General features: G+C 45.6%; 1 protein-coding gene across 1 annotated transcript in view; it reads right to left on the reverse strand.

Moving 5' to 3' along the window:
* Window positions 1–18,798: 18,798 nt before the first annotated feature.
* LOC144731399 (uncharacterized) overlaps window positions 18,799–25,341 on the reverse strand; it is a 30,498-nt gene continuing 23,955 nt past the window's right edge. Inside the window, exons 24-27 of the mRNA XM_078612417.1 lie at window positions 24,534–24,685; window positions 23,452–23,657; window positions 21,552–21,635; window positions 18,799–20,990 (exon numbers count right to left, since the gene is read on the reverse strand). Coding sequence (XP_078468543.1) covers window positions 20,952–20,990; window positions 21,552–21,635; window positions 23,452–23,657; window positions 24,534–24,685 — 481 coding nt within the window. The 3' untranslated portion in view covers window positions 18,799–20,951. The remainder of the gene's footprint in view (window positions 20,991–21,551; window positions 21,636–23,451; window positions 23,658–24,533; window positions 24,686–25,341) is intronic.

The raw sequence follows: 25,341 nt of genomic DNA on the forward strand, positions 1-25,341 counted from the left end.
TCACCGCGCTGGTCAGTGCAGATTGGTGAAGGAGAAAGGGAGGTGAGGAGGTGTGGGTTCCATATCCCATTTGTGTAAATGTATATCACTCGCCAATGATATCATCCGTTGAGTTGGAAAATTAGCTCACGTTTACAGCACAGCACGGCGCACATCGCGCAACTGCTCCCCATTCACTCAGTGCTTCGGGTTCTTATATACCGAGAATATTTTTAGAAATGCAAATTGTAGCCCAAGGGAAAAAACAAACTATTTGAAGAATGCCAGCTGCCTGTCGGTGCTGTGATTGAAGAGCTTCCGCCAGCTAGATTTACAATGTCGAGGGTGTCGGGGTGTCTTGAAAGGCTAAGTTTGTGTGTACAATCGTCTATTATATAAACGGGTTCTGCTGCCTCGTTTACCAATGCCTTTGCCCCACTTGGAGGCAAAATAACACGATGAAACGTGCACGAAAGGCACTCGGCCTTTTGGTGCATTATGCAAAAATAATCACCGATTTCAGAATAAAGCACATTGTGGTTCCCTTCCCTTAGGACACCGTTAAAACACAGTCGTCAACTGTGACTGGCCTGAGAGGCAGCGGTGATGCCGTAGACCCCTTTTGTACTTGTCAGTACACAATAGTCACCAGTGCTTACTTTTGCAAAGTCTTCCTTTGAAATTGTGCATGGTGGCCATTTTGTTTTGCATGGTCGCCATTTTGTTTTGCATGGTCGCCATTTTGTTAGTTTTGGCAATTTTGGTCCTAAACATCAATATTGAGAGCGTGGCAACAATTTTTTCTTGTTTAAATTCGTTTTCAGCTTAAACATGCCAACTTTGTAAAAAAAATTACGATTTGGCAACGTGTCCTTAACAATGTCTACTACGTTCACATTTTATTTTAGAAGTGTCCGAGGCGAAGTGATCTGGACACGCTCTGCATCTTATTGTAGCAGCAGCAAATGCTGCTGAATGGCGGCTGATTATATCTGAGAGTTCACAGCCCTTTGTGAGTCCACTGCTGGATGAAGGCCTCCCCACCCTATCTTTTTCAATAGGAGTTGTTTGCTCAGACTAAACTTTCGTTTGACCAGAACTTAAGGAATCGTGTGCCTATTCATTTGGGTATTTCGGTAAAGTCACGTAGATAGGTTTAAAGAAATAAAACAAATTGTATTATTTTTTGTTATTTTCTTTGAACCTCTCTACGTGACTTTACCGAAAGACGCAATAAATATGAATTCCTGCAGTCACGAAAGCTTTAAGTCAAGTTTGAATCGTGTGCCTCTTTGTACCTTTCACAAAGCCGTATATCAGCGAGCCTCAATCGTGGCCTTCAAAATATTGCCCTTGCTTCTGAAGAACAACAACAAAAACAATAATAATACAAATCCACAGCTCCTTTCAATCTACTGCCGACAGAAGGGCTGCCAATGCTTCTCGTACATGGTGGTCCAGATATCTTGTGACCCAATTTTTTTTTTTACCATTTACATGCACATTTCTGTTTAAAATAAACCTTACTTTGAAATATAATATATGAAGTCTTGAATAATTAAATTGGCAGTCACAAAACATCTGGACTACCCTGTACAACGCTTTTGTTTTATTTTTGCTTCGCTTGGCTGTGCGCCACGAGATGTTAACTACCTCGCCTGGTATACAGGAGATTGTGGGTTCGATCTCGACTCTGACGCCTGTATCGTGAACGTTTGCTTGTTCTTCCCGTTGTCGCGTGGATTTGCATACGAATCCTCTGGGTTTTCCCTCCACATTTAGAAACACGCGTTTAGAGTATTTGGCTGCTATAAATTTCCACGTGAAAAGCCACTTCGTTGAGCTATCATTTGTGGTCAGGTCGCTTCTGAAAAAGAGCTACACAGCGCGGTGGGCTTTACATGGTAAAATAAAAAAAATATATATATATAGTTCATAGTTTAATAGCAATTAGGGAATCTATCGAAATTGACAGAAATACAAATAATTTTAACCGTTCGGTTAGCGACAGACTTTGTGCTGCTTGGAAGCGAATCGTCAAACAATACATTGTTTAACTGCATGCCTATACCATACGTCGATGGTGATTAACTGTGAGCCTACAATAACAGGGACTGCGATTTTCGTGCACGCAAACGACAGGATGTACAAACACAACGTGCATGCATAATGTGTGTTGATTACCGTAGGAATGTCCCAAAACGGTAATGAGTAACTCATTGTGATTTATTTGCATTCATGGACCACCTCCCCAGTGGCGGTTCGTCTACTAGGGGCGTTGGGGCGCCGCTCCACCAAGCAGCTGGAGATGAGAAATGATTTTTCTCAAAAAAACCTTTTCTATCAATTGTTTTGCCGTGTTTAAATGTGTTCAAAAGTGTAATGACTCTTTCAAAGTGAAGATAACATTTCAAGTTGTTCGTATTAGAAACCGCAGCAACGCCGCAGTCTTATTTGTTCCTCGGGGAGGTCTCGGGGCGGCTGTGAACGCGTCCTCCGAGTGAGAGATTTCCCCTTAAATTTCGATTTAAAGCTTTCGTGACTGCAGCGATTCATATTCTTGGTTCTTTCGGTAAAGTCACGTAGAAGGGAAATAATAAAACATAATAAAAATTCTCACGACGTTTCGGCCACAACGCAAGCAGCCGTTCTCAGGTGAAGAACAGGTCTGTCGGAAAGACAGCGTCCTAATGAACACTGCTAAGCTTGGCAGCGTATTTTGCTGCCAAGCTTAGCAGACGCTGTCTCCCTGAGGACGGCTGCTTGCGTTGTAGCCGAAACGTCGTGAGAAGTATTTTATTATGTTTTACTTTTTATTATTTTATTACTTCCCTTCTACGTGACTTTACCGAAAGAACCAAGAAGAAGCTTAGCAGTGTTCATTAGGACGCTCTGTTATTCACCTGAGGACGGCTACTTGCGTTGTGGCCGAAAAGTCGTGAGAATTTGTATAAGGATTTATTTATTTCCCTTCAACGTGACTTTACCGAAAGAACCAAGAATGAGATTTCCCCTTCTTCAGTCATCGCGATCAGCTTCGAGCATCGTAGCCGCGACGTTTGAGACCCATTCAGGGCGGTGACAAAGGCGTCCGTGGCTGTAACGAGACGATGTCACAACGCGAGGTTGCGCTGAGCAAATATAGCAGCAGGTCACGGCCGATACACGCTCGAAGCTCTTGCGGGGCCTTTAGCATATTCTAAAAAAATCTTTTTTTTAAACACACATTTTTTACTTGCACAGTAAAGTAATTGTATTTTTTCACTTGCTATACAGCCAGATAATACGAGAAATATCTCACCTTAAACACCCAGTCGTTCATAAACGTTGTTGAATGCAGTATAGTACTATAGTAATAGAGCAAGTGCAGAATCACTGAACCGGAGTTGATAGCTTGAAAGCATTTACCGCGTGGCCCTTGAAAGTGCGGGGCCAGTTGCTACATATGTAGCTACTACTACATGTGTAGCTACTACTACATGTGTAGCTACTACTACATGTGTAGCTACTACTACATGTGTAGCTACTACTACATGTGTAGCTACTACTACATGTGTAGCTACTACTACATAAGTAGCTACTACTACATGTGTAGCTACTACATAAGTAGCTACTACTACATGTGTAGCTACTACTACATGTGTAGCTACTACATGTGTAGCTACTTTTGCTACGATGATAATCCGGCACTGACTGGAGGAGGAAACTACAGCAAAGGCGATGGCAGCAGGCGCAGCGAACGAAGAATTACCAACGAACACTGTGCAATTACTCCTACATATTTCATTTCATGGGGACGGCATTTGAGTGCATTGTTGTGTTGTTGTCGTATTGTAAATGCCTACCGTTGGTAGACATCGCTTTCACGGGAAGGCCAATAACAGGTCGAGGTTTTTTTTTAAATTAGAACACCGTATTTTTTCTCAATTAGAACACCAGATTATTCTTAATTAAAACAACAGATTTTTCTTTATTAGAACACCATATTTTTCTTCATTAGGACACCGTATTTTTCTTAATTAGAACACCAGTTTTTTCTTAATTTAAACACCATATTTTCTTAATGAAAACACCGGATTTTTGTTAATTAGAACACCGTATTTTTCTTAATTAAAACACCGTATTTTCAGAGTTAGAACACCGTATTTTTCTTAATTAGAATACCGGATTTTTCTTAATTAGAAGACCGGATTTTCTTAATTAGAACACCGTATTTTTCCTAATTATAACACCAGATTTTTCTTAAGTAGAAGACCGTATTTTTTACATTAGAAGACCGTATTTTTCTTAATTAGAACACCAGATTTTTCTAAATTAGAACACCAGATTTTTCTTCATTAAAACACCAGATTTTTCTCAATTAGAACACCAGATTTTTCTCAATTAGAACACCAGATTTTTCTTAATTACAACACCAGATTTTTCTTAATTAGAACACCAGATTTTCAGAGGTCACTCACAACAGCTCCCCCTCGAGGGGACGTCACCAGCCGCCAGTGCCCCCACCTCTGACTTTTGCACCTGAGGGACTCACAAGGGACGTCATCACATCTCTCGCTCGATTTAAGAAGTAAACGGGAGGATTTCTCCACAAATCTGGCTGTCCGCCTGATGATGCTGGTTGTAATTACTGGCGAAACGTCGTACTCAAATTGTAAACAATGGCGGAGCCAGGATTTTCAGGTAGGGGGGCAACCCCTCCAGCAATGAAAAATGATAGGAGTTGTTAGTAAGTAAGGACTTGTCCCTTGCTTTTTATTCGACGCGTGTGCGGCGATGGCGCAGCCATCGATCGAGGGTCGAATTCGACCTGCGTGTGATCGGCATCGCGCTCGCTGAAGGTGAATGCCTTCAGGGAAGTCGTGTGCTGTATACACGCAACTGCGCACAATTCTGTGAGTCACTTACAACTGCTTTACCGTTACTTATTGCCAATTATGGACTCAGACTATTGTTCTATCATCTCATAGAGTCCCTGACCTATAATAATATGCTACACAGTGGCAGTGGGGGTCGCAAAATGCCGATTTATTACTAATAAACCCCAATGATCCGATAGAAATTAGGGATATCGATCGGATCATGGGGGGGGGGGGTGGGGGGCACGTGCTACCCCCCCACTGGCTCTGCCAGTGATTGTAAATGTTGTGGATTTGCTCTCCAACACACCGGTGTGCTGTACTAATAACTAATTGGCATGTTCTCTTTACGTGACAAACCTTCCTAATTGGTTGTGTCGGGTGGTGGTGGGTTCAACGACACATATTACGTGATCTAACCCAAAAATTCTCTATTATGGATAATATTGGTCGCGAAAGTCGACTACTACGACGTGTTAAAGAGTTTTATAATAATCAGTGCGGGTTGGTGAAAAAGATTCAAACATCGCTCTCCGCTGATGCTTGCTATGGCTGGGAATCGAACACAGATTGCCGAGTTCATGGTGCAGTGCTCTAACCACGACACCACCACCCCACCTTGCTCATGCACATAACTCGATATGCATTATAACATGTCGAATCTAACGGCGTTCTAGAAGTGTTTAGATAAAACTGAGGTTTGGCACAAATGTAGTTCAGTTCATGACTACAACTAAAATCGAAACGTTTCGATATGAGAACCTTCAAAATTCGGGGCAATATATATACATATATTTTTTACATTTGTGAACGTAGATCCTACGGAATTGTGGGAGGGAGGGGGGGGGAGACACTGGGAGCCCGTGCAAAAGTCTCTCACCACCGATGTAACGCTGTGTCGTGGTTGATCAAACTCAGATCGCTGCTAACTTCATAGCTCAGCACGGAAACCTCGCCGTACCACCGACACATTTGATTGCGGGTGCATTAGTATCGTTCCGGGCAGGGGTTTGGTCGCAATTGATCAGCATATCCCATCGCACCATCCTGGTTCAGCACCCGGTGCCCCCCTGTCCCGGTGAAGCTCACGATCCAACGGATGGGGGCCGATTACTGCCAGCTGCAACTCTGCTCGGAATCCCTTCCCTCGGTCTCACCGCCAGCTACCGCAGTAGCTTTGGCGTCGGGAACTCCTCCGGGTTCCACGCCTAAAAAGGTCGCCCGAACTCGGCGTTCTAGAACTCATCAACGTGGAGGATCAGGAGGTAGCCCAGCGTGCATCTGTTGCTTCAGACGACGCAGCTGCTGCCTGGCTCGATGCAAAGGCATCATGCTGATCAATAATAATGTGGATAAATAAGCTATGCTGGTGTAGCTCCAGCTGTTACGGGGGGGGGGGGGGGGAGTAGACCACAAAAGGAAACGTAAATTATCATCAAAATATACTCATTTATAGTTGAACATGTATGCTCTGTAGTATTGTAATAGTTTGCGAGTAGAGTGATGTTTTGACAGTCTCCATGGCTACATTGGTGTAGTGACAGCACTTTTGAAGTTGTAATAGAGGCAAGAATTGCAGTGTACTTGAATTGTACAAGGTTGTTGGGAAGAGATGCGTTGATGAGATGCAGTTCGAAAGTGGAATAATGCGAGGGGAGAAGAGGACAGAGAAGTGGTGTGACCTGTAGTGTGGTGAGGTGGGTATGTGGGTGAATGAGTGACTGGGTGAGTGGGTGAGTGAGTTGATGGGTGAGTGAGTTGATGAGTGGGTGAGTATGTGGTTGAGTGGGTGAGTGAGTTGATGAGTGGGTGAGTGAGTTGGTGAGTGGGTGAGTGAGTGAGTTGGTTGGTGAGTATGTGGTTCAGTGGTGAGTGAGTGAGTTGGTGAGTGAGTGGGTGAGTGAGTGACTTGGTGAGTGGGTGAGTATGTGGTTGAGTGGGTGAGTGAGTTGGTGAATGAGTGAGTTAGTTGGTGAGTATGTGGTTGAGTGGTGATCGAGTGGGTGAGTTGGTGAGTGAGTGGTTGAGTGAGTGAGTTGGTGAGTGTGTTGATGTGACCTGCAGTGTGGAGGGTAGTTGATCACAGTGTGGTGCATGAGATGGAGCAGTAAGTGTCTGGTAGACACGGGTGGCGGAATCGGTGAGCGAAGTTCTGCTGAAATAGTTATCATGGCACCCATGTATTGCACGTTGAACTTCTTTCGCACCGTACGTAGCCGTCCGTGCTAAATCTGAGGTGCGGGCGAAAGACAACACAATCAACACTGTCCATCCAAAAGTCGTAGCCGAAGTAAAACAATCAATCTCCTGCTGATAATCTCACGCAGATTTGGCAGGTGCGTCTGAGCGCAAGGCGTTCACCTCTGCGTCACCACTGCCACGGACAATGGCAATAACGTGGGTTACTATTTTTTTTATTTTTTCATATTTGTTGTTGCAAGTGGCATGCCACGGCGGCGTCAGTCGATTTCTTCAGCGCTATTACGACAACATTCCCCGTTAGTGCCGTAATTTGACGCGCGCGTCGAAAGGCTCGGCTCGTTGAGGCAGGCAAACAGTGGCCTGCACAATTTGGTCGTCATTTTTCAGATTCTCTCCAAAACCTAAGACCAGACGATGCACCACCCTGCGGCCTTTGCGCCGCGGTCGACTGCGCGCGTTTGTCGGCCGCGTTTAATGAGCGGTGGACGGAGCGTAAGTCGACTGTGATGTCTGGTAGCGGTGAGACGAATCCATGTGTGGACCTTGCAAATCGAAACGTCACCAATTCGATTTCCCGACCTCTCGACGAAGCAATGGGGCCAGTGTTGTCAATCTCCTCCCCCCCCAACCTGCATCCACCCAAAAAGTCGATCGGTAGTGGTGGGGTAAAGCGCGGGTACCCCATACCTCTGCCAAGACGTATTGCCAGTGTGGAAGAGTAGGCCAAATACCCTTTGGAGGGGGCTCTCTGAAGTTCCTTCCCACGGAATTCCCTTCCGCCAGCAGTGTCGCGAGATATAAATTGAAGGGCTGCGCCTTAAACCCAAACAAAGTGAGACGCGTCAGTCCGTACACGTGCGGCTGGATGCACGCGTCTTGAGCGTAAGAATCTGTATCCGTGGATGCATTGTTCCTTAACTCTGCGGGTGCAATATGATGGACTTCTTTCGCACCGTACATAGCCAGCCGCGCTAATCGGAGGTGCGGGGGAAGGACAACAAACTGAACACAAAAAGCAGCACTGAGTTCGCAGATGAAAAAACAACACTTGCGTGCCATCGTCCACAGTCATGGGAGTTTCGATTCATCATCCCCTCCGCCAAAAAAAAAATGAAAAGGACACTCCAGCTAGGAATTGGAATTGATTTAGTTGAGATGTGATGTGATGATTTAAGCACCCAATGAGCGTGATTCCTCATCCTCATCCCCGGTCGCTCTCCGTGTGTTTTCGGGTTTGTTACCGCGTGCTGGTTGTTGGCATCATGTCCGACATTTCACTTTGCATGCCAGGGGCTTCCTTCACCAACCCGCACTCACCAGCATGGTAAATACTGGTAGGAACCTCCTGGTTACACACATTCCTGCGGAGGGAGCTGGTAGGAACGTTGGGTTGCTCGGTCAATGGCCAGGGTCAACGGCGGCGTGGTGTATTCTGCAAATATGGCCGACTGTGAAGGCGGGCACAAGCCGGCGTGAGTAGGTTAAACGTTGAGTTTTATAAGGGCACCACGGGGTGACCAGCCCCTCCCCACCCAGCCCCACACCTCCCACCCCCCACCCAGCCACACCCTCCCCACCCAGCCCCTCCCCACCCAGCCCCTCCCCACCCTCCCCTTTCCACTTAGCCCCACCCCTACCATTTTTGGATGCACGACGGACGGACGGACACAATAATCCCCTGTGGGCTGGTGGAACCAGGTGGTTCCTACCAGTATAACAAAATAGTTTAGTATTTATTGTATAGTCTATTTAAGAAATGGGTTAGCAGTAGGCTGAATAAGCTTCCAACATCGGACGTGTGGATGAAGGAAACATTTTCCCACGTGGGTTCTCTTAAAATATCAGGCGTTTCCTCCGGAGCACTACAAACATTGAAATGTCGCGTGATGAACATTGCTCTCGTGTGGCAGAGCGGGGGACGAGAGCCCCCCCCCCTACCGTGTGGATCAGAGGCCTATCTTGAAGGGCGCTCAGAAGTGGCTCTGTGATATTCCCTTCCGTGGGTCGTTCTCTCACACGGAGGATCGCCGCTGCCTCGGCGAGAGTTTCCAAATGGATGCGACGCGGATGGCACAATGGGGGAAACAATTGGAGGACGTGAGAATGATATAAATATATTAATATTAAAGAAAACACTGCAGCCGAATGACCCTGACCTACATGATTCCATAGCTGTCAACCCATACGATTTGCCCCGTATTCTTGTATACAGGGAAATTGAGTTTTCAGGTGTATACAGCGTACAGCCGTTTCAATACGGGCAATATATATAAACATGTTTTTGCCTATTTGCTTGTGTTTTCTCCCTTGTGATGGGACTTTGTATGATGAACGTTGAGATTTATAAGGGCACGGGGTGACCACTAAGGTCTGAATTGGTCTGTTATAAGGTAGGGCACTGATAAGGGGTGGACAGGCATGTAGTGGTGAGTGTACTCGTGGTGAGTGTATTAGTGGTGAGTGTCTATTTGTTTGTGTGTTCTCCCTCGTGATGGGACTTTGTATGATGAACGTTGAGATTTATAAGGGCACGGGTTGACCACTAAGGTCTGAATTCGTATGTAATAAGGTAGGGCACTGATGAGGGGTTGACAGGCATGTAGTGGTGAGTGTACTCGTGGTGAGTGTATTAGTGGTGAGTGTCTATTTGTTTGTGTGTTCTCCCTCGTGATGTGACTTTGTATGATGAACGTTGAGATTTATAAGGGCACGGGGTGACCAATAGGGTCTGAATTGTTCTGTGACAAGGTAGGGCGCTAGTAACGGATTGACAGCTACGCGATTCTATTTCAACGGATTAATCACCTTCGAACCTGTGCCGCTCGACACGACGAAGGTCATGCTCACCTGTCGGATTTCGCGACTTACACCCAAGCGGGTCACGAAGGGACGCCTCGCTCCAGATGCGACGCTGTTCGCGGACACGTAGCGGCGGTTTTGCAAAGAGTCGTCACGCGATTTGGGGAGTTTGCGTCAGCACCACCCTTTTATTTACTCTCGAATCTACGACGAAGCGGTGTGGGGGGTGGTGGTGGGGTACATCGCGGTGCCCTGGTATTTGTTGAGCGCTTTGACCTATGCACAAAAAAAGCGTCGTTAAATAATGTAATGTGTAATGTTACAAAGGGAGCGTGTGTGTGTGCGCGGGTCTATATAACTTAGGCAAACAAGCGCAACATTTGTAGGTATCTACAGAGCTTAAGTGGCTATACGTGGCGGTGTCATCTCCGAGTATTTATTTTTTGTAATACTCGGGAAAAACATTTCCTGCCTGATAATCCTCAGCCAGAACCCGACCCGTGGCAGTAAAGTGGACCCCATTCACTGCGCCGAAAGAGCCGGTGTTTGTACTCAATTTACAAGTACTTAGCTCAGCGAATAATGCCGGGCCCAATGCATCTGTGTACACAGCTAGACATTTGGACACTGCGTTTGACAGCTCTTATTCATGTTGTTCAAGCATGATGTACGGTGTTTTGTTGCACGTGTTGGGAGAGTTTTTTTGTTTGTATTTCAGCAAGAAGCTCTTACCTATTGGCCTGTTTATTCTCTTGACATGCAACAATAAACAGAATGGGGGAACAAACTACCGCTGTTTTTTGTTATCTTTTCCTGGGCGGCTGCTGGGATAATGTATCCAATGTCGCACATCAGGGTAATGGTGGCGTTATTTAATATACTTTCTCATTCGTATATACATGTGCATTTCTACCCAGACGTGGGTCATTAAGAATCGATAGAGGGACATTTTGTGCAAAAAACTCTTTCGTAGACACGTGGGAAAAAACTGTTCTGTGAGATCTTGATTTGAAGCTTTCGTGACTGCAGAATCCATACTCGTTGGTTCTTTCGGTAAAGTCACGTAGGTAGAAAATAAAACGAATCACTATTTATTTAATTTAAAGAAATCACTATTTATTTGATATGATACCCACGTGACTTTTTCCGAAAGAACCAAAGAGTATGTTCCGTGAGATTTCCAAACGGATTCTTTGTCTCATTAAATATTGACAATGATACATAATGGAATATTTCTTTTTTTTAATAAGGATATAGAAGTGTAGCCGTATTCGTTGGGTCTTTCGGTAAAGTCACGGAGATGGGTTCACAGAAGATGACAAAAATAACTACGACGTTTCGATCACAACACAAGCGGTCGTCATCCGTAGGAAAGAGGAGGAAAGCTGCTGAAATGCAGACTGTTTTTTAGAGGGTGTAGTCCTCGGGTGTAGCCCTACACCCTATTAAAAACAGTCTCCATTCAGCAGCTCTCCGCCTCTTTTCTCCTGAAGAGATGATGTTCAAATAAACCTCCTTGCGCACATAGCGCAGAGACACGATGAATTATAACAGGCGTCACACTGCAAGACCGTGCCTGCGAGCGTATGCAGCTTAGTTTATGTAAGACTTCAAAAACTGACCGAGCTCGTTATTTTTCTGTCGGTTGGTTTCTTGACAGTCGTTCAAACACACAATATTCCAGCGTCGCTTTTCTCTCACGGGGTTTGTAGCGACTCGTTTGCGGTCGCCGAGGTCAAGAACATTGCCTGGTCGAGGCACAAATGAAACTGACTCTCCGTGGTTTCCATGGATTTTTGTTGTTGTTGTTTAAACGTTTGTTCATTTTAAACGTTTTGTTTACCCCGTGGCAAAGTTCTCGACGCGAAGTCCTCAAGTCACACGGATCGCTTTCCGGCGGCCGCAGCACGGATGCCGCGACTCTGCGACGGATCATTGAAAGCGGGCCCTTGGGCAGGACGCGTGGTGCACTTGGGGGGGACATCTCGTGGGGGGGGAAAAGAGCTTTATAGCTCATCGGATTCCTCCAGGACAATATCAAGATTCTGATTCTGGCATCAACAGAAGGGATGATGATGATGGGCTACGGTTACAAATATAAGGACGTGCGCGTGTGTGTGGGGAGCGGTGGTGTAGTGGTTAGCGCACTGCGCTACGATTATCTGAACTGGTCCTGGGTCCTCCCCTAGGTCGACTCAGCCTCAAATTAGTACCTGGTGCGGTGTGTAAACATCGCCACTGGGGGGACAAAGGCTGGCCGGGCTTGGTGCTGGTCACCCACCCCATCGTGTGCCGTGCCAGCCTTCGTAGATGCTTCGCTAACAGCACTTGCCCCCAACAGTCTGTTAAGGCTATAGAGGGATCTTTGTCTTTGTTTGCCAGACACGTAAAGGAACGCGTCTGTGAGGACGTCTAGACGGTGGAGATGGAGCAATGAAATTGGCTCGGCTGGGGGGCTCTCCGATGGGATTATCAACATCGCAGGACTGCGAGAGATGGAATTGTCATCTTTTTTTGGATTTTCTGTTTGCACTCAGTCACATGTTCACTTTAAGATGTTTTTTGTTCATGTTTTTGTTTTTTGTTTATTGCGGTTGCACCCGATTCAAGAGCCGAATGGCTCACAGGACTATACCTAATAAATCAACTTGAACTTGTCACCGCTGACGATTCAGATGACGATTTTTATAATTTATTAATTACGAAACCACTACTCGTTGTGGGGGGGTTTGCGAAACCTGCGTTTGGGGAGTGGTGGGGGGGTGCGATCGACGACCCGTTGAGATCTGCTTTGCTTCCCAAACGCCAGGTTGCACGAAGGCAGTGAGTGGTTACGCCTCGGATAGTGGAGGGTGGGGGGGGGCAGTCATGGGCACTTTAATCACAGTTGTCAGTCATTTGGGGACAAAGTGAGTGTAGTGAAGCAGGGAAGGGCCACTTAACCTTCACTGGACGGCGCGCGCGACCGCTCGATCTTCAAAACTTCACAACATTTGGAAGACGAGACGCCCGCTTTAGTGTCAAAAATAGGTGTTTCGTTAAGATCAATGTTTGTTATTGTGCGGGTCAGTGACTTTGACAAAACAACTGGAGACACGAAATAAAAGCCTCCTGGCGTGTGAACACTGATTCGTTCAGGGCCACAATAGGGATGCAATGGAAGTGTCGGGGAAGAAACTTAGTAGTTTGGAAAATGGCAAGGAAACCTTGCCGATGTCTCCACGAAGAGGCGCTTGACTTGGGGGTGGTCACCCCGTTTTGGGGAGCGGTGGCGCAGTGGTTAGCGCGCCGCACTACGAACCCGGCCATCCGAGCTCGATTCCCGCTCACCGCCAACAACAGTTGCAGCGAATATCTGAATTGGTCCTGGGCCTCCCCTAGGTCTACTCAACCTGAAATGAGTTCATGTTGTGCTGTGTGCAAAACATCAGCACTCGGGAGACAAAGGTGGCCGGGCGTGGGGTTTGCCACACCCACCCCATCACGTGACTTGGCGGCCTTCTTCATCGGTGTTCGCTCACCAGCACTTGACCCAAAAAGTCTGTTAGAGGCTACACGGGTGGTCTTTGTCTTTGGCGGTCGGAGGAGAGAGTAGGTCACTAAAACACCTTTGGGAGTGGCACTTCGGCGCCGTCGACCGAAGGGGATGAGCCTAAAGGCCCAAGGCGGTGGTGGCGATGAGGAGGCAAGGGCATAGGTTAAAAAACGAAGCTATTTTTTTTATTTTTCGATTTAAAGCTTTCGTGACTGCAGGGATTCATCTTCTTGGTTCTTTCGGTAAAGTCACGTAGAAGGGAAATAATAAAATAATAAAAATTAAACATAATAAAATAATTCTCACGACGTTTCGGCCACAACGCAAGCAGCCGTCCTCAGGTGAAGAACAGGTCTGTCGGAAAGACAGCGTCTGAATGAAACACCACCAGGCTTGGAGCGTATATTTAAGCTAAGTAAGGCCCACTGAGCTATGAAGCTCTCTTTTCAGAAGCGACCTGGCCACAAATGTGAGCTCAACGAAGTGGCGGATCACGTGGCAATGCATGGCAGCCACATAACTCTAAACGACAGCGTGCTTCAGCCGCACCGAACCTCACAAAAATAATATTCAGGGCCTACCTTGGCTCCTCCCACCCTCAACCAGTATACAGGGTGACCCAAAAAAAAACGGGCCCCGTGTACACTTTATGTGATATCTCCTTTATTTATTCACCGATTGCCCTTATTTTACAGGACATGGCAGAATCAACGACCGTGAGTACACCAAGACCCCAGTGGGAGCTGGGACAAAGAATACACTGTGTTAAATTTTACTACAAGACAGGCTCGTTTAAGAAAACCCAGGACAGTTTCATGCGTCAGTTCGAATGTGAAAAGGCTCCATCCAAAAGCAGAATTCAGAACTGGGTGGCCCACTTCGAGAAGTATGGGACCGTGGAGAACCTCAACGCTGCCAGTGAGAACCGTCCAAGCCACTCGGGACGTCCCAAGAAGCGAACAGCCGAGCTGGTCGAAAGTGTGAGAGAGTCTCTCCAGCAGAGTCCGAAACGCTCTGTGCGTAAGCGAAGTCAGTCCCTCGGTATGTCCCGTGAGACTTGCAGGAGAGTGCTGGTGAACGATATCAGGGCTTACCCATACAAAATACAGACGCTGCAGACCCTTACAGCCTCAGACAAGAAGCAGAGGAGCGCTATGGCAGTCAAGATGCTCGAGAAGATCGAGGAGACACCAAGTTTCCTTAACCTCCTTTGGACCTCAGATGAAGCCCACTTCCATCTTGACGGAAAGGCGAACTCCAAGACAAATGTCTTCTGGGGGTCCTCCAGACCCAATGAAGTAGCCACCAAGCCCTTGCACTCTCCTAAGTGCACGGTGTGGGCTGCAATCTCGGCCAGAGGCATCATCGGACCAATCTTCATCGAAGAATCTGGCGCAGCAGTGACAGTCACCAAGGAGCGGTATGTGGAGGTCCTCAAAACCTTCAAAAGTGAGCTCCAGACCCTCTACCCGTCGCTCATGAGCAAGTTCTGGTTCCAGCAAGACGGAGCAAGTTCTCACACCTCAAACCTGTCCCGAGATTGGCTGAAAGAGAACTTCGGAGGCCGAGTGATCAGTCTCAAGACTGATTTTGAGTGGGCACCCCATAGCCCGGACCTAAGCCCCCCAGATTTTTTTCTTTGGGGCTATCTTAAGGACAGAGTCTACGCAGGGAAACCCAGAACCATCACGGAACTCAAGGAAACCATCAGGGAGGAGATGAGAGCCATTACCAATTCAGTCTGTAAGAACGTCATGGACAACTTCGTGCTGCGCCTCAAGAAATGCACGGAGCTAAATGGAGGCCATCTAGAGCACATGCTGTAGAACGGAGAAAAAAAGGCCAAAGACCCTAGTGTTTTGATTTGATGTTTTGAATATAATAAACTAGTTATGACCAAAGTTTCATTTCATTCGGACAAAACACTAAGAAACGGGGCCTAATTAGAGTTGGGGCCCGTTTTTTTGGGTCACCCTGTATATACAAATACTGTGTTCTTGGAATTTCTCTCACTTGATACTGCTATCGTGCTGTGACAGTTCCACCTGAAGACGGAAGCTTGTGTTGCCTCCGAAACGTCGTGATTTTAATTTTATTTTTATTTTACTTTTATTAATTTTAACTTTTTTTACCTACGTGACTTTACCGACAAAACCCAAGAATATCTAAACGAGAGGTTGATTCTGAATGTGGAGGGAACAAAACAGGAGGACCCGGAGAGAAATTCACGCGCTCACGAAGAGAGAGACACACTTCAAATGTAGAGGCGTCGGGGTCGGGCTCGAACTCACGACCCTTCGTGCATGCCAGGCGAGCGCGATAACATCTCGCCACCGTTGGAAGGTCAGATGTTGCCTCCTTGCAACATATTGGGATGTATACTCTTTAGTTCTTTCGGTAAAGTCACGTAGGTATAAAATAAAATAAATCACGACGTTTCGGGTGCAACACAAGCGTCCGTCATCAGGTGGGAAAGCATGGTCTGCTGCTGAGGCAGACTGTTTTAAAAGGTTTGAAATGAAGCGATGTCGAAGAGCGGTGGAAATGAAGCAGCATTGGGCCCGCGTGTTGGACGTCTCGACCGCCGTCACCTGTTCTTTTTTTCATTCCAACGGCGCAACGACAGAAAACGTCCTCGCAACAACAAACAACAAAATCGGTGTCGTGCATCCACACCAACGCACCCGTCAACACTTTCGGTAACCTTAGCGACACCAATGGACGCGTTGCGCAAGAGGGCGCACTTACGAGTCCGTCGTTCGCGTGACGACAGCCGCAGCTACTCGAGACCGTTCCGTGGTTGTGCCCCGCGTGCACCCCCCCTCCGCAGTTACTCCGTGGCTCTCGAGCCATCGCTCCCCTCCCATCCCCACCCCTGCCAAGGCGTGTCACCACCAGCAAGAGCTGTCCACGCAAAAAATCCACGTGAATAAAATTCCACGCGATGCCCACCACTGACGACGCAGCTAATGCCGTACAGCGGGCGCGCGCGTCAAAGAGCAAACACGTGGCACCTTTTTGAGCGACGCATTTTCGAACAGCGTTCAATAACATGACGGGTGCATCTTCTTGGTTCTTTCGGTAAAGTCACGTAGAATGGAAACAATAAAAATAATAAAATAAAACAATAAAATAATTCTCCCCGACAGACCTGGTCTTCACCTGATGACGGCTGCTTGCGTTGTGGCCGAAACGTCGTGAGAATTATTTAATGTTTTATTTTATTATTTTTATTGTTTCCATTCTACGTGACTTTACCGAAAGAACCAAGAAGATGAATCCCTGCAGTCACGAAAGCTTTAAATCGAAATTTAACTTGACGGGTGTTTCGTGGCCCTGGTGGGCCGTAGTGTGGGGGCCCTGAGTAGAAATTATATTTGAGGGATGCCCCCCCCCACCATTCCACCCTATCCCCTTTCATGTTCTGAAATGACAGCACGGAGAGATGCAGACAAGATTAGGTTAATTGGCTGTTTAATGTTGATTACCTCGTTATGTTGATTAGATCAAGATTAAAAACTAATTTGTTTAGAACTGCTTTTGTGTGTGTTTGGTTTGTCCTACCTCCCACACCTCCGATTAGCACGGTTGGCTCCGTACGGTGCGAAATAAGTTCAACATACATACATATATTAGGATTTGAATTCGAGTTGATAGTTGGTGCACTTTTTTTTAATGAATTTAGAGCCAGTGGTAGTAATAGGTTTTTACCCTTTTAACCGGTACAAAATCTGACACCTTTATACAAGGCATCATGTTTGCAATAACTTCAACACAAGAAGTCAAAATGCAAACAAAAAGAAACAACTCTGATGATGATAATGATATGCACTGTCCTTGAAGTTGATTGGTCCACACTCGAGACAGCTTTCTTTAGAGCCTAGTCTCCATTGGCGTTGGACCAGATGACGCCAAAAAAGGGTAAAAACCTATTACTATATTTTGCCACTGTTAAAGGAGATCTCATAATTTAGAGCCACTTTAGCTGTTTGGGGCTCGGGTTTTCTTTCTGTTATAGGGCGAGCTGACATCGCCTCATCAGTGATGTGGTCAAGCCAAGCCACAAGGCAGCTCACTGCCCTGCAAGCAATGAAGTTGCCTTACATTGTATCCCAAACTGGCAATTACCAGGTTGCAATCACCACCTCCGCGAATCTGAAAATAAAACAATTGCCCGAACAGGCAGTGGGAACACATCGGGAGCCTGTGGGCCTCTGCGTGACCCTATGGGGCAGTGTGTGTGAACCGATGTCCGCTCCGGGCATTCTCCAAGGGCAGGAGTGGGATTACCTCGTGCCCGGAAACCAACAACCCTCGATCTTGAGTTATCGTTGCTACCCAATGTATATCCAACACCGAAACAAGGGCAGGCTGCTATGGCGATGCGAATCAACATCGCACGCCATTCAGCCCAAAATAATGTTTGCCTCGGGTTGCGCGCCACTAAATAACAAGACAGACTTGCTTCGAACAATTTACTGAAGCTGTTGGTTTTTGCAGCTCACTAACAGGTATCTCTAATACAATACACAGTCAAAAAAAATAATTTGGATGACAAAAAAATAGCCCTGCTAGGTTCAGTTTACATTTTTTTTTTACCAAACTTCAGAAATGTTCTGCGTTTCTCAACAGCTGTGGCATTTACATTTTTTTTTAAACCTAGGAAACCCTTCCACGAGGGTTAAAGCACTTGGCTTTGAAGACACGTTTCACTGTGACACTTCTATTCACTGCTGCTTTTTTTTACATGGCAGACACCAGTGGGCCGAGTGATAACAGGCGAGAGCATGGAGACAAGTCTGTCTTGCGTTTACCCAGGTCTGCTAAAACAGGGCTTCTAAATTATGCCTAAATTATAAACACCTGATGGATCCATTCTGATGATAAGTTTGGCATATTACGGCGAAAATGTGCCACGTTTCCATTGCCAACAGCAGGGTAAATCTTAATCCATTTTATTTTACCAAGTTTGGAATCTGGTACAATCCGTTTAATTAATTTAGGACCCTTTAAATCGCCCCACCGACGACGTCCCTCCCCACATTATGTACGTCAGGAGTTTGACGAGCATCCATCATCACCCCGCTGGACAGGGCAGGTTGGTGAAGGGTGAGGAACCTAGGTTTGATTCCAATGAGATAGTTTGAGTAAACGGTAAATATAGGGATGGAGCGGTAACAGTGGCCAGCACTGTTCTCAACCCGGCAACCAGCCATGGATAATATCAGTAGTGTGAGATCCAAATCAGTCATGGGCCTCCCTTTACATGCATTCACTGACCAGGATGGTGAAGTATGATCAAAACAGATAGCATGACGGGCAGTGGGGGAGGCCTTTATCCAGCTATAACAATGTATAGTGGCTGCGAATAAAAAATGTATAGTTTTCAAGAATTAGAATAATAAAAAACACAATGAAACGACCGACAATTAAAAATATCTTTATTTGTACAATGCAGTATACACAGAAGTATTGTTTTCGTCTCAATCCATACATGCTTTCATCCCAAAACACTTCAGGTACATTTAATAAGTTGAACTAAGCAATTTAAATATCAGTTATAACAATGTATTGATACCATTGTGAAATACACCAATAAAAAAATGCATGAGTTTTAAAACATGTTTATACATACCACAGTATATCTACCCAAAGAAGTCGCCACAGATCGCCATTATATAAAAATAAATGTTTTCATCAACTCTCATTACCCACAATTATTTTAATACTGCACACTATAATATTCTTATATTAATACATAATTGAACATGAAGAGATTAACATCGGTTGCTTGAATTTTTGAAGCTCGTTAAAATTAACAATTATTCATTTAGGAAAGAGAATCTAAATGTGAATGGCCAAAGGCAGAAAAAAGGCATCCCAAAATGGCGTTTTACCCACGCTGTTCTGTCAAATGGCGTGGCAGCAACAACAAAAACCACACATCCAAACAATTCAACACCAAATGGCATACATTGTGGAAGTTAGGCATGTCTTGACAGCGAATGGTTCCAGATGTTTAGACTACAGGCAAGCTCTGCCAAGTTTCCCCCCCCCCCCCACTATGTCAAGGGTAAGAGCTGTACGGTTCAACAATTATGTCAATTTAAATATCTACTGGCTCCTGACCGGGTAGAGATGATCCATTTGCGCAATTCGTTCAAGTCACCTCTCCTGTGTTGTCATTCGACTTTTTCTTAAATGCTCGTCGATGCGGCACGACTATTCTTTTAGGCTACCGGTTTTTCATAAGTGACGTGAAAGCTGGTTGTGGTTGACTTGCAACTTTTTACCTGTGGCTCACTACTGAAAAGGGAAGTAGATCCAAGCGATGTAATATATGGTTAAATAAAAAAGGAACATGAATGGGAGAAGAGAGGCCATGGGAAATAAGAGAAGGGATAACATATTCAAATGGGACCAATAGGCCAAGAAATTATATTATTAGTAAGCCATTAGAGCTATGCACTTTTAAATCTAGATTGAAAAAACCGCATTTATTTTACAACTGCTTGGTGTTTAGTTTGTAGTCCTTCCCTTACACCTCCGATGAGCACGGTTGGCTACGTACGGTGCAAACGAGGCTCAACATGCATACAGGATAGAAGAACTCAATGTTGCACGGAGCAGTGTGTTTCCACAGGGGATGGAAAAGGGGGGAGAGATTCTAAATGGAAGGGTAGCCACACAGAGAAGTCGGGTGATTCACAGGAGGCTTGAGCGGATTTAGATGTACCGAATGGGTCTGTCGTTAGGTGGAATAAGATGATGGCAATATTGTGCCTGTCGACTTATCCATATGCCTCATTGGACTCCAGTTGCTTGGTCGTCCAAGTCTTAGGCTGTTTCGTTTTAGAGGCTATATTACATAGAGCGACTGCTCTGCATGTGAGGGGAAGGGAAATGTTGTACAATTTATAGAATATTTAAAAACGCACATTGGGTTTTATCCACACGTTAGGTGAACTTTTTTTTTCAGCGAATGAATAATACTAATGCTTTTCTGGCATGGCATTTCTTTTGGATGCATTACAAAAAATACATTTTTGCGCACTCTAAAATTGTCAGCTGTTATAACTTAAAATTAAAAAAAACCTCATCATCTGGTTAAAACTTTACCTTGAAAGCGATGAAAAATTTCAAAACCACACATTGTACATCTATTAAACTATTTTGCAACGTGGAATTCCCAATAATTAAAAACAAACGTTTATGGGCAGTTGCTGCAGCGCTTATTTTTAATAGCATACACACCCTGGTGACAATTTAATAAAATCAAGTTCCTTCATTAAGAACAGTACAACGTTACAATAATTCTCGACCGTTTCTCCATTTCCAAAATGCCTCTTGCTTGAAAGGTTAACTGTATTTCAAATTTACATCTATTCAGTCCAAGCCAGACTTTGCTAACTTTTCATTCTGACAACTCATGGCTGTTCATGTTGCACACCGCTCGATGCCATTATAACTTAAAAACGAAAAGATATTTTTTTTTTACAAACATGCCCCTTAAATACATATTGCATTCATTGTCCACACGCGATGGTTCCTCGTGTCTGAAAAGGGGCCCATTATCTTCAAGGCCCGCCTTGGTAGTTATAGCGCGTTCCTACAGCCTGTCAAAACAGCAGCATGGAGCAGCAGGGCGCACAAAATTAGCGCAAATTTAAACAATCCATAAAAAGTGATATTTCACAACATCCATATTTTAGTTTAAGCATATTTTTAAAAAATATCATTCAGAACCTTTTCCAAGGATAAATGCCCGTGTTATTAGTAGGCATGTGACAATTCACTCCATTAGGCAAATCATTTTAGTATTGTTTTCAGTTGTATTTGTATCGTTTAATTTTTCTCCCACATTTGTACAGTCGTTTGCACCATTAGCCTAAATATAGTAGCTCACACGTCTGCACATAAATTGCAAATAGATCCACACAGGGACATTTTCAATACATGTATTGAGAGTGTAAAACTATATATCATGACAACGAATTGATGCACGATTACACTCCTCGTGTTAAGCCACCACAGATCCCTCTGGGCCAGACTGTAGTAGCATTTTTGATAGCCAACTTTTCATATCTGGACAGGTGACTTATACTATTGCATAAGCATGTAGAGTATTTTGATGTGACGGCACATGAGCATGTGTTCTTGTGTGGTCAACCACTTACATCATATCCTTCCCCGAATTTAAATTGGTTTGGCTTGAAGTCGTAGGAAGTTAACTTTGGAAATTTTAGGTGACCTTTTGCACCCTGAGAAAAAAAACACAAGATCGTAATAAGTTAGGACAATCCACACAGCACGCAAGATTAATAAGTAAAGTTTTCAGTTCTGCAATTGCTTGCTCATTCCACTGCTGGCAAGCACTTTCCAAATCTGTCGCAAATTACATCAGAACTGGTCCTACCCTCTACATCAAACTGCATTGACCAGGATGGTGAAGTATGGTCAACTCCATGAGCAACATGGTGGGGGGGGGGGGGGGGTTTGCTTTCATCCACTGTGGATCGAGAATGGGATTCATTTATTTATTATACCCCACTTAACCAAGTGGTGGCTCTTATTTTTTCAGCAATTATCAGATTCGAGGCCATGTCAACAACAGTTATTATCTCAGCAGCAATAATCATTTAATGCCCGACTCCCGACATAAAAGCTTAAAGCTGACCAACGGCCACTCACTCCTGGTGTATTGATAGCAAACATTGAAGTTCACTCCGAGCTCTGTACAAACACCGGGTTTCTACATTTCATTTCCTCTAATACCTCGTGACTAAAAAAATAAAGCACACGTTGGGACGAACGCCCACAGCTGAACTACAGCTCGATGGGTTGGGAGTGCATTATGTGTGTACAGTTCATGCATGCAGTTCGCAAATCTGTGAGATTACGGCAACACTGGAGGACACCGTCACTGCAAGGTTATGGCAGAACACATTCATTGTTCTGTCCCGCACTTGCACATCACACGTAATGGCTAACGAATCAGCAAGAACCACTAAGCCCCAAGTCTAGTCTGAATGGCATGGTGAATGCATGCACACATGCCTGGCTTTGTAAGCTCTTGAGATCTTATTATGGTCTCTCAGAAGCTGGTATATGACAAAGTCCTTAGAAGGGAGTTCTCTTGATAAAAAAAACATGGGAACCGACTGCTTTCCTGGCCCGTTGTAGACCTGGGAAATCCAACTGCTGGATTAAAGGCTCTCCCATGCCGTATCATCGGAGGGGGTAGTTTGACCATACTTCACCACGGTGGTCAGTGCGGGTTGGGTGAAACAAGGCAGAGCGCACCAATATCGATATTACCCGCCATCGATTAGCCGTGGCTGGGAATCAAACTCGGGCGGCGGGGTTAAAACTACTGCATGGCCACATTCTCGTGTGTGTGCAAGAACCCATGGCTCGCATGTGACTTGCGGTGATGGTGGTAGACCATAAAGTAAAAGGGACGCTTAGGAGGCGGTCCTCACGAATTATAGTCTAAAATGGGTCAGAGAGGACGACCAATGGAGCCGTCGGTGGATAGTGGACCAGGTGGGGGGCTGTTCCAGCAGCATGCAAAGCCAGAAGCCCCCCAAATCAGCCACTCGGCAAGTGCCGGGGATAAAAAAAAAAGATGCGAAGAGATAAATTGATGAAAAAAATGGAGTGAGGGAAAGAGGTGGAGGAGACCGAAGAAGATTGGAGAAAGGGAGAAAAGGCAGCAGGGTGTATATAGAGAACTGGGGTGGAGTTTGGGAAGGTTTGAGAGGGAGGGCAAAGGATATAAAAAAGGGGGCGTGACGCAAACATGGGGCTTTTGTGTAGATAACTGATGAAATGTGTGGCGGGCATGGGAAAAAGCACGTGCGGCAGAGAGCGGAGTTGCCGGACAAAGTGCCTCAAGAAGATATGTGGATCTCCTTTAAATTAGTCTGTAGGTGGAGAAATCAACGAGTTAAGAACCATGGGAACAGCAACCTCGGTGGAAGTCGGTGAGAATGTGAGGAGGAGGCAACAGATTGCCGGTGAGCCAATTCACTGAAGCAAATTTGATCGAGTGCTGGATCAACATGTGGCTCTCACCAGAACGCTCAGCAGGATGAGAGCCGGAATGCCGACGATGCCGAGGATGATGATGGCGATTCCCCACGCCGGTACAGACTGGCAACGCTGGAGTTGGGGGTTGCACGACTGTGCGGTGGTTGGGGAGGCAGACGGCTTGCTGATGGCTGTGGCCGTTGAGATGGCCGTTGTGGTGGCCGTTGTGGTGGCTGTTGTGGTGGGCGTTGCTGAAGAAAAAACAAACGGCACATGCACACATACATAAAACATTTCAACCATGCTCGACACACCATGTGGGTGGTTCTGTGCAGCTTTTCTTGTTGCTAACACTTAAGACTGATCAGTGAATGTTGGTGAAGAATAGGGCAGAGAAGGGGAGGCCTGGATCCGATATCACTTTCCAATGATGTTAGGCGTGGCTGCGAATTGAAGGTGGGTCCACCAGGCTCGTAGAGCAGCATGCCAAGCACTGTGTTTACCTCTCCGCCAGCTTTAACTCGAATAATGCACGCACAAGCATCTCTTTCAAGTTACACTTGACTCGGAAAAAAACCCTGCTCATTGTTACCGTTTGTTTTGTGTCATGCAATTCATTATATGCACTTACATTTTTTTTGCCATTTCTAAATTTAGAATCTCAACTGTGCTATCAATTTAGGAGATTGATATCAGAAGCTGATATCGTAGGCTCTCCAAAAGCCCTACAATTGACTTCTAGTCCCAAAGTAGGATGGCAGAAACGTATCCGCTTCACAAATTAAAGTAATGTTTGTCACATGAAAGTCCGACCTCGATTCATACTCAGACCTGGAATTTGAACAAGGTCCAGATATTTTTTTTTAAACGGGAAGGGTATTTTCATGTGCAAAGTCACTGGGTGGCTCGGCTCAAACCTGCAAACTAAAAACTTGAGAAAAGTAAAAACCGGGAATTCCAGTAAAGCCTTGGCAACGTCAGTTGAAGGTAACAGAGGAAGAGGCCGTGAAATGAAAAGACGGATGCACCCATACGCGGTGAAGGCCCAGCAACCTTCATAAAGAAGGGGCCTGGACCGGGGGGGGGGGGGGGGGGGTAGCGAGAGATGGGGCTCGGCGAGGACTCACGTGCAACGCCATCCACGCTGCTTGCTGCAGGGTCGAGCTGCAGGATACCACCAGGCAAAAATGTGTTGGAGGTCAGCTCGGACAGAGCAATCGTTGCGTCGGGTGCCGTGTTTGCATACGCAGCTGTTGACTCGACTATCACGGAGCCAGGCCTGCAACAGGGAACACACGAGCGTGAAAAATCAAGAACGGCAGCCTCTTTGCTTCAGGAGATTCAGTACACAGTACGTTACATATCCCCAGTGGCTAAGGGCCAAGTCCTAAGCTGATGTGAACATGCATTGAAATATAAAGTACATCAAATGCTATGCTGGGTGTGGCCAGTTAATTGGTAAGACATGTGACATGGAGGTTGCTTAAACATATTTGCGCAAGTTGATTTTATAAAGGTGAGGCCCCAAGAACGGTTGATATGCCACTTCGTCACGGATGCCATCCGTGGATGAGAAAAACTCGGGTCCCATTGCAAGTGGCTAACCATTGTGCCCTTTGTCCACTGTGTACATCACTTATGGAGATGACCATATTGCAATTTATTAACGTTGTGCTCGGCATCCATTGGTGAAGTGCACTCTTAAAAAATAACTCAAATGTTTTTTTAATTTTACCAGGCAAGGCCCACTGAACTATATAGGTTTTTTCAAAAGCGACCTGGCCACAAATGATAGCTCAAATAAGTGGCTAATCATGTGGAAATTAATAGCAGCCAAATAATCTAATTAGATGCTTCTAAAATGTGGATGGGAAAAATTACGGAGGCCCCTGGAAAAAAATCTACGTCACAACAGGGAGAACATGCAAACTCAAA

The sequence above is a fragment of the Lampetra planeri genome, chromosome 39 (assembly GCF_965212315.1).
Source record: "Lampetra planeri chromosome 39, kcLamPlan1.2.h2, whole genome shotgun sequence".
Classification (NCBI taxonomy): Eukaryota; Metazoa; Chordata; class Hyperoartia; order Petromyzontiformes; family Petromyzontidae; genus Lampetra; species Lampetra planeri.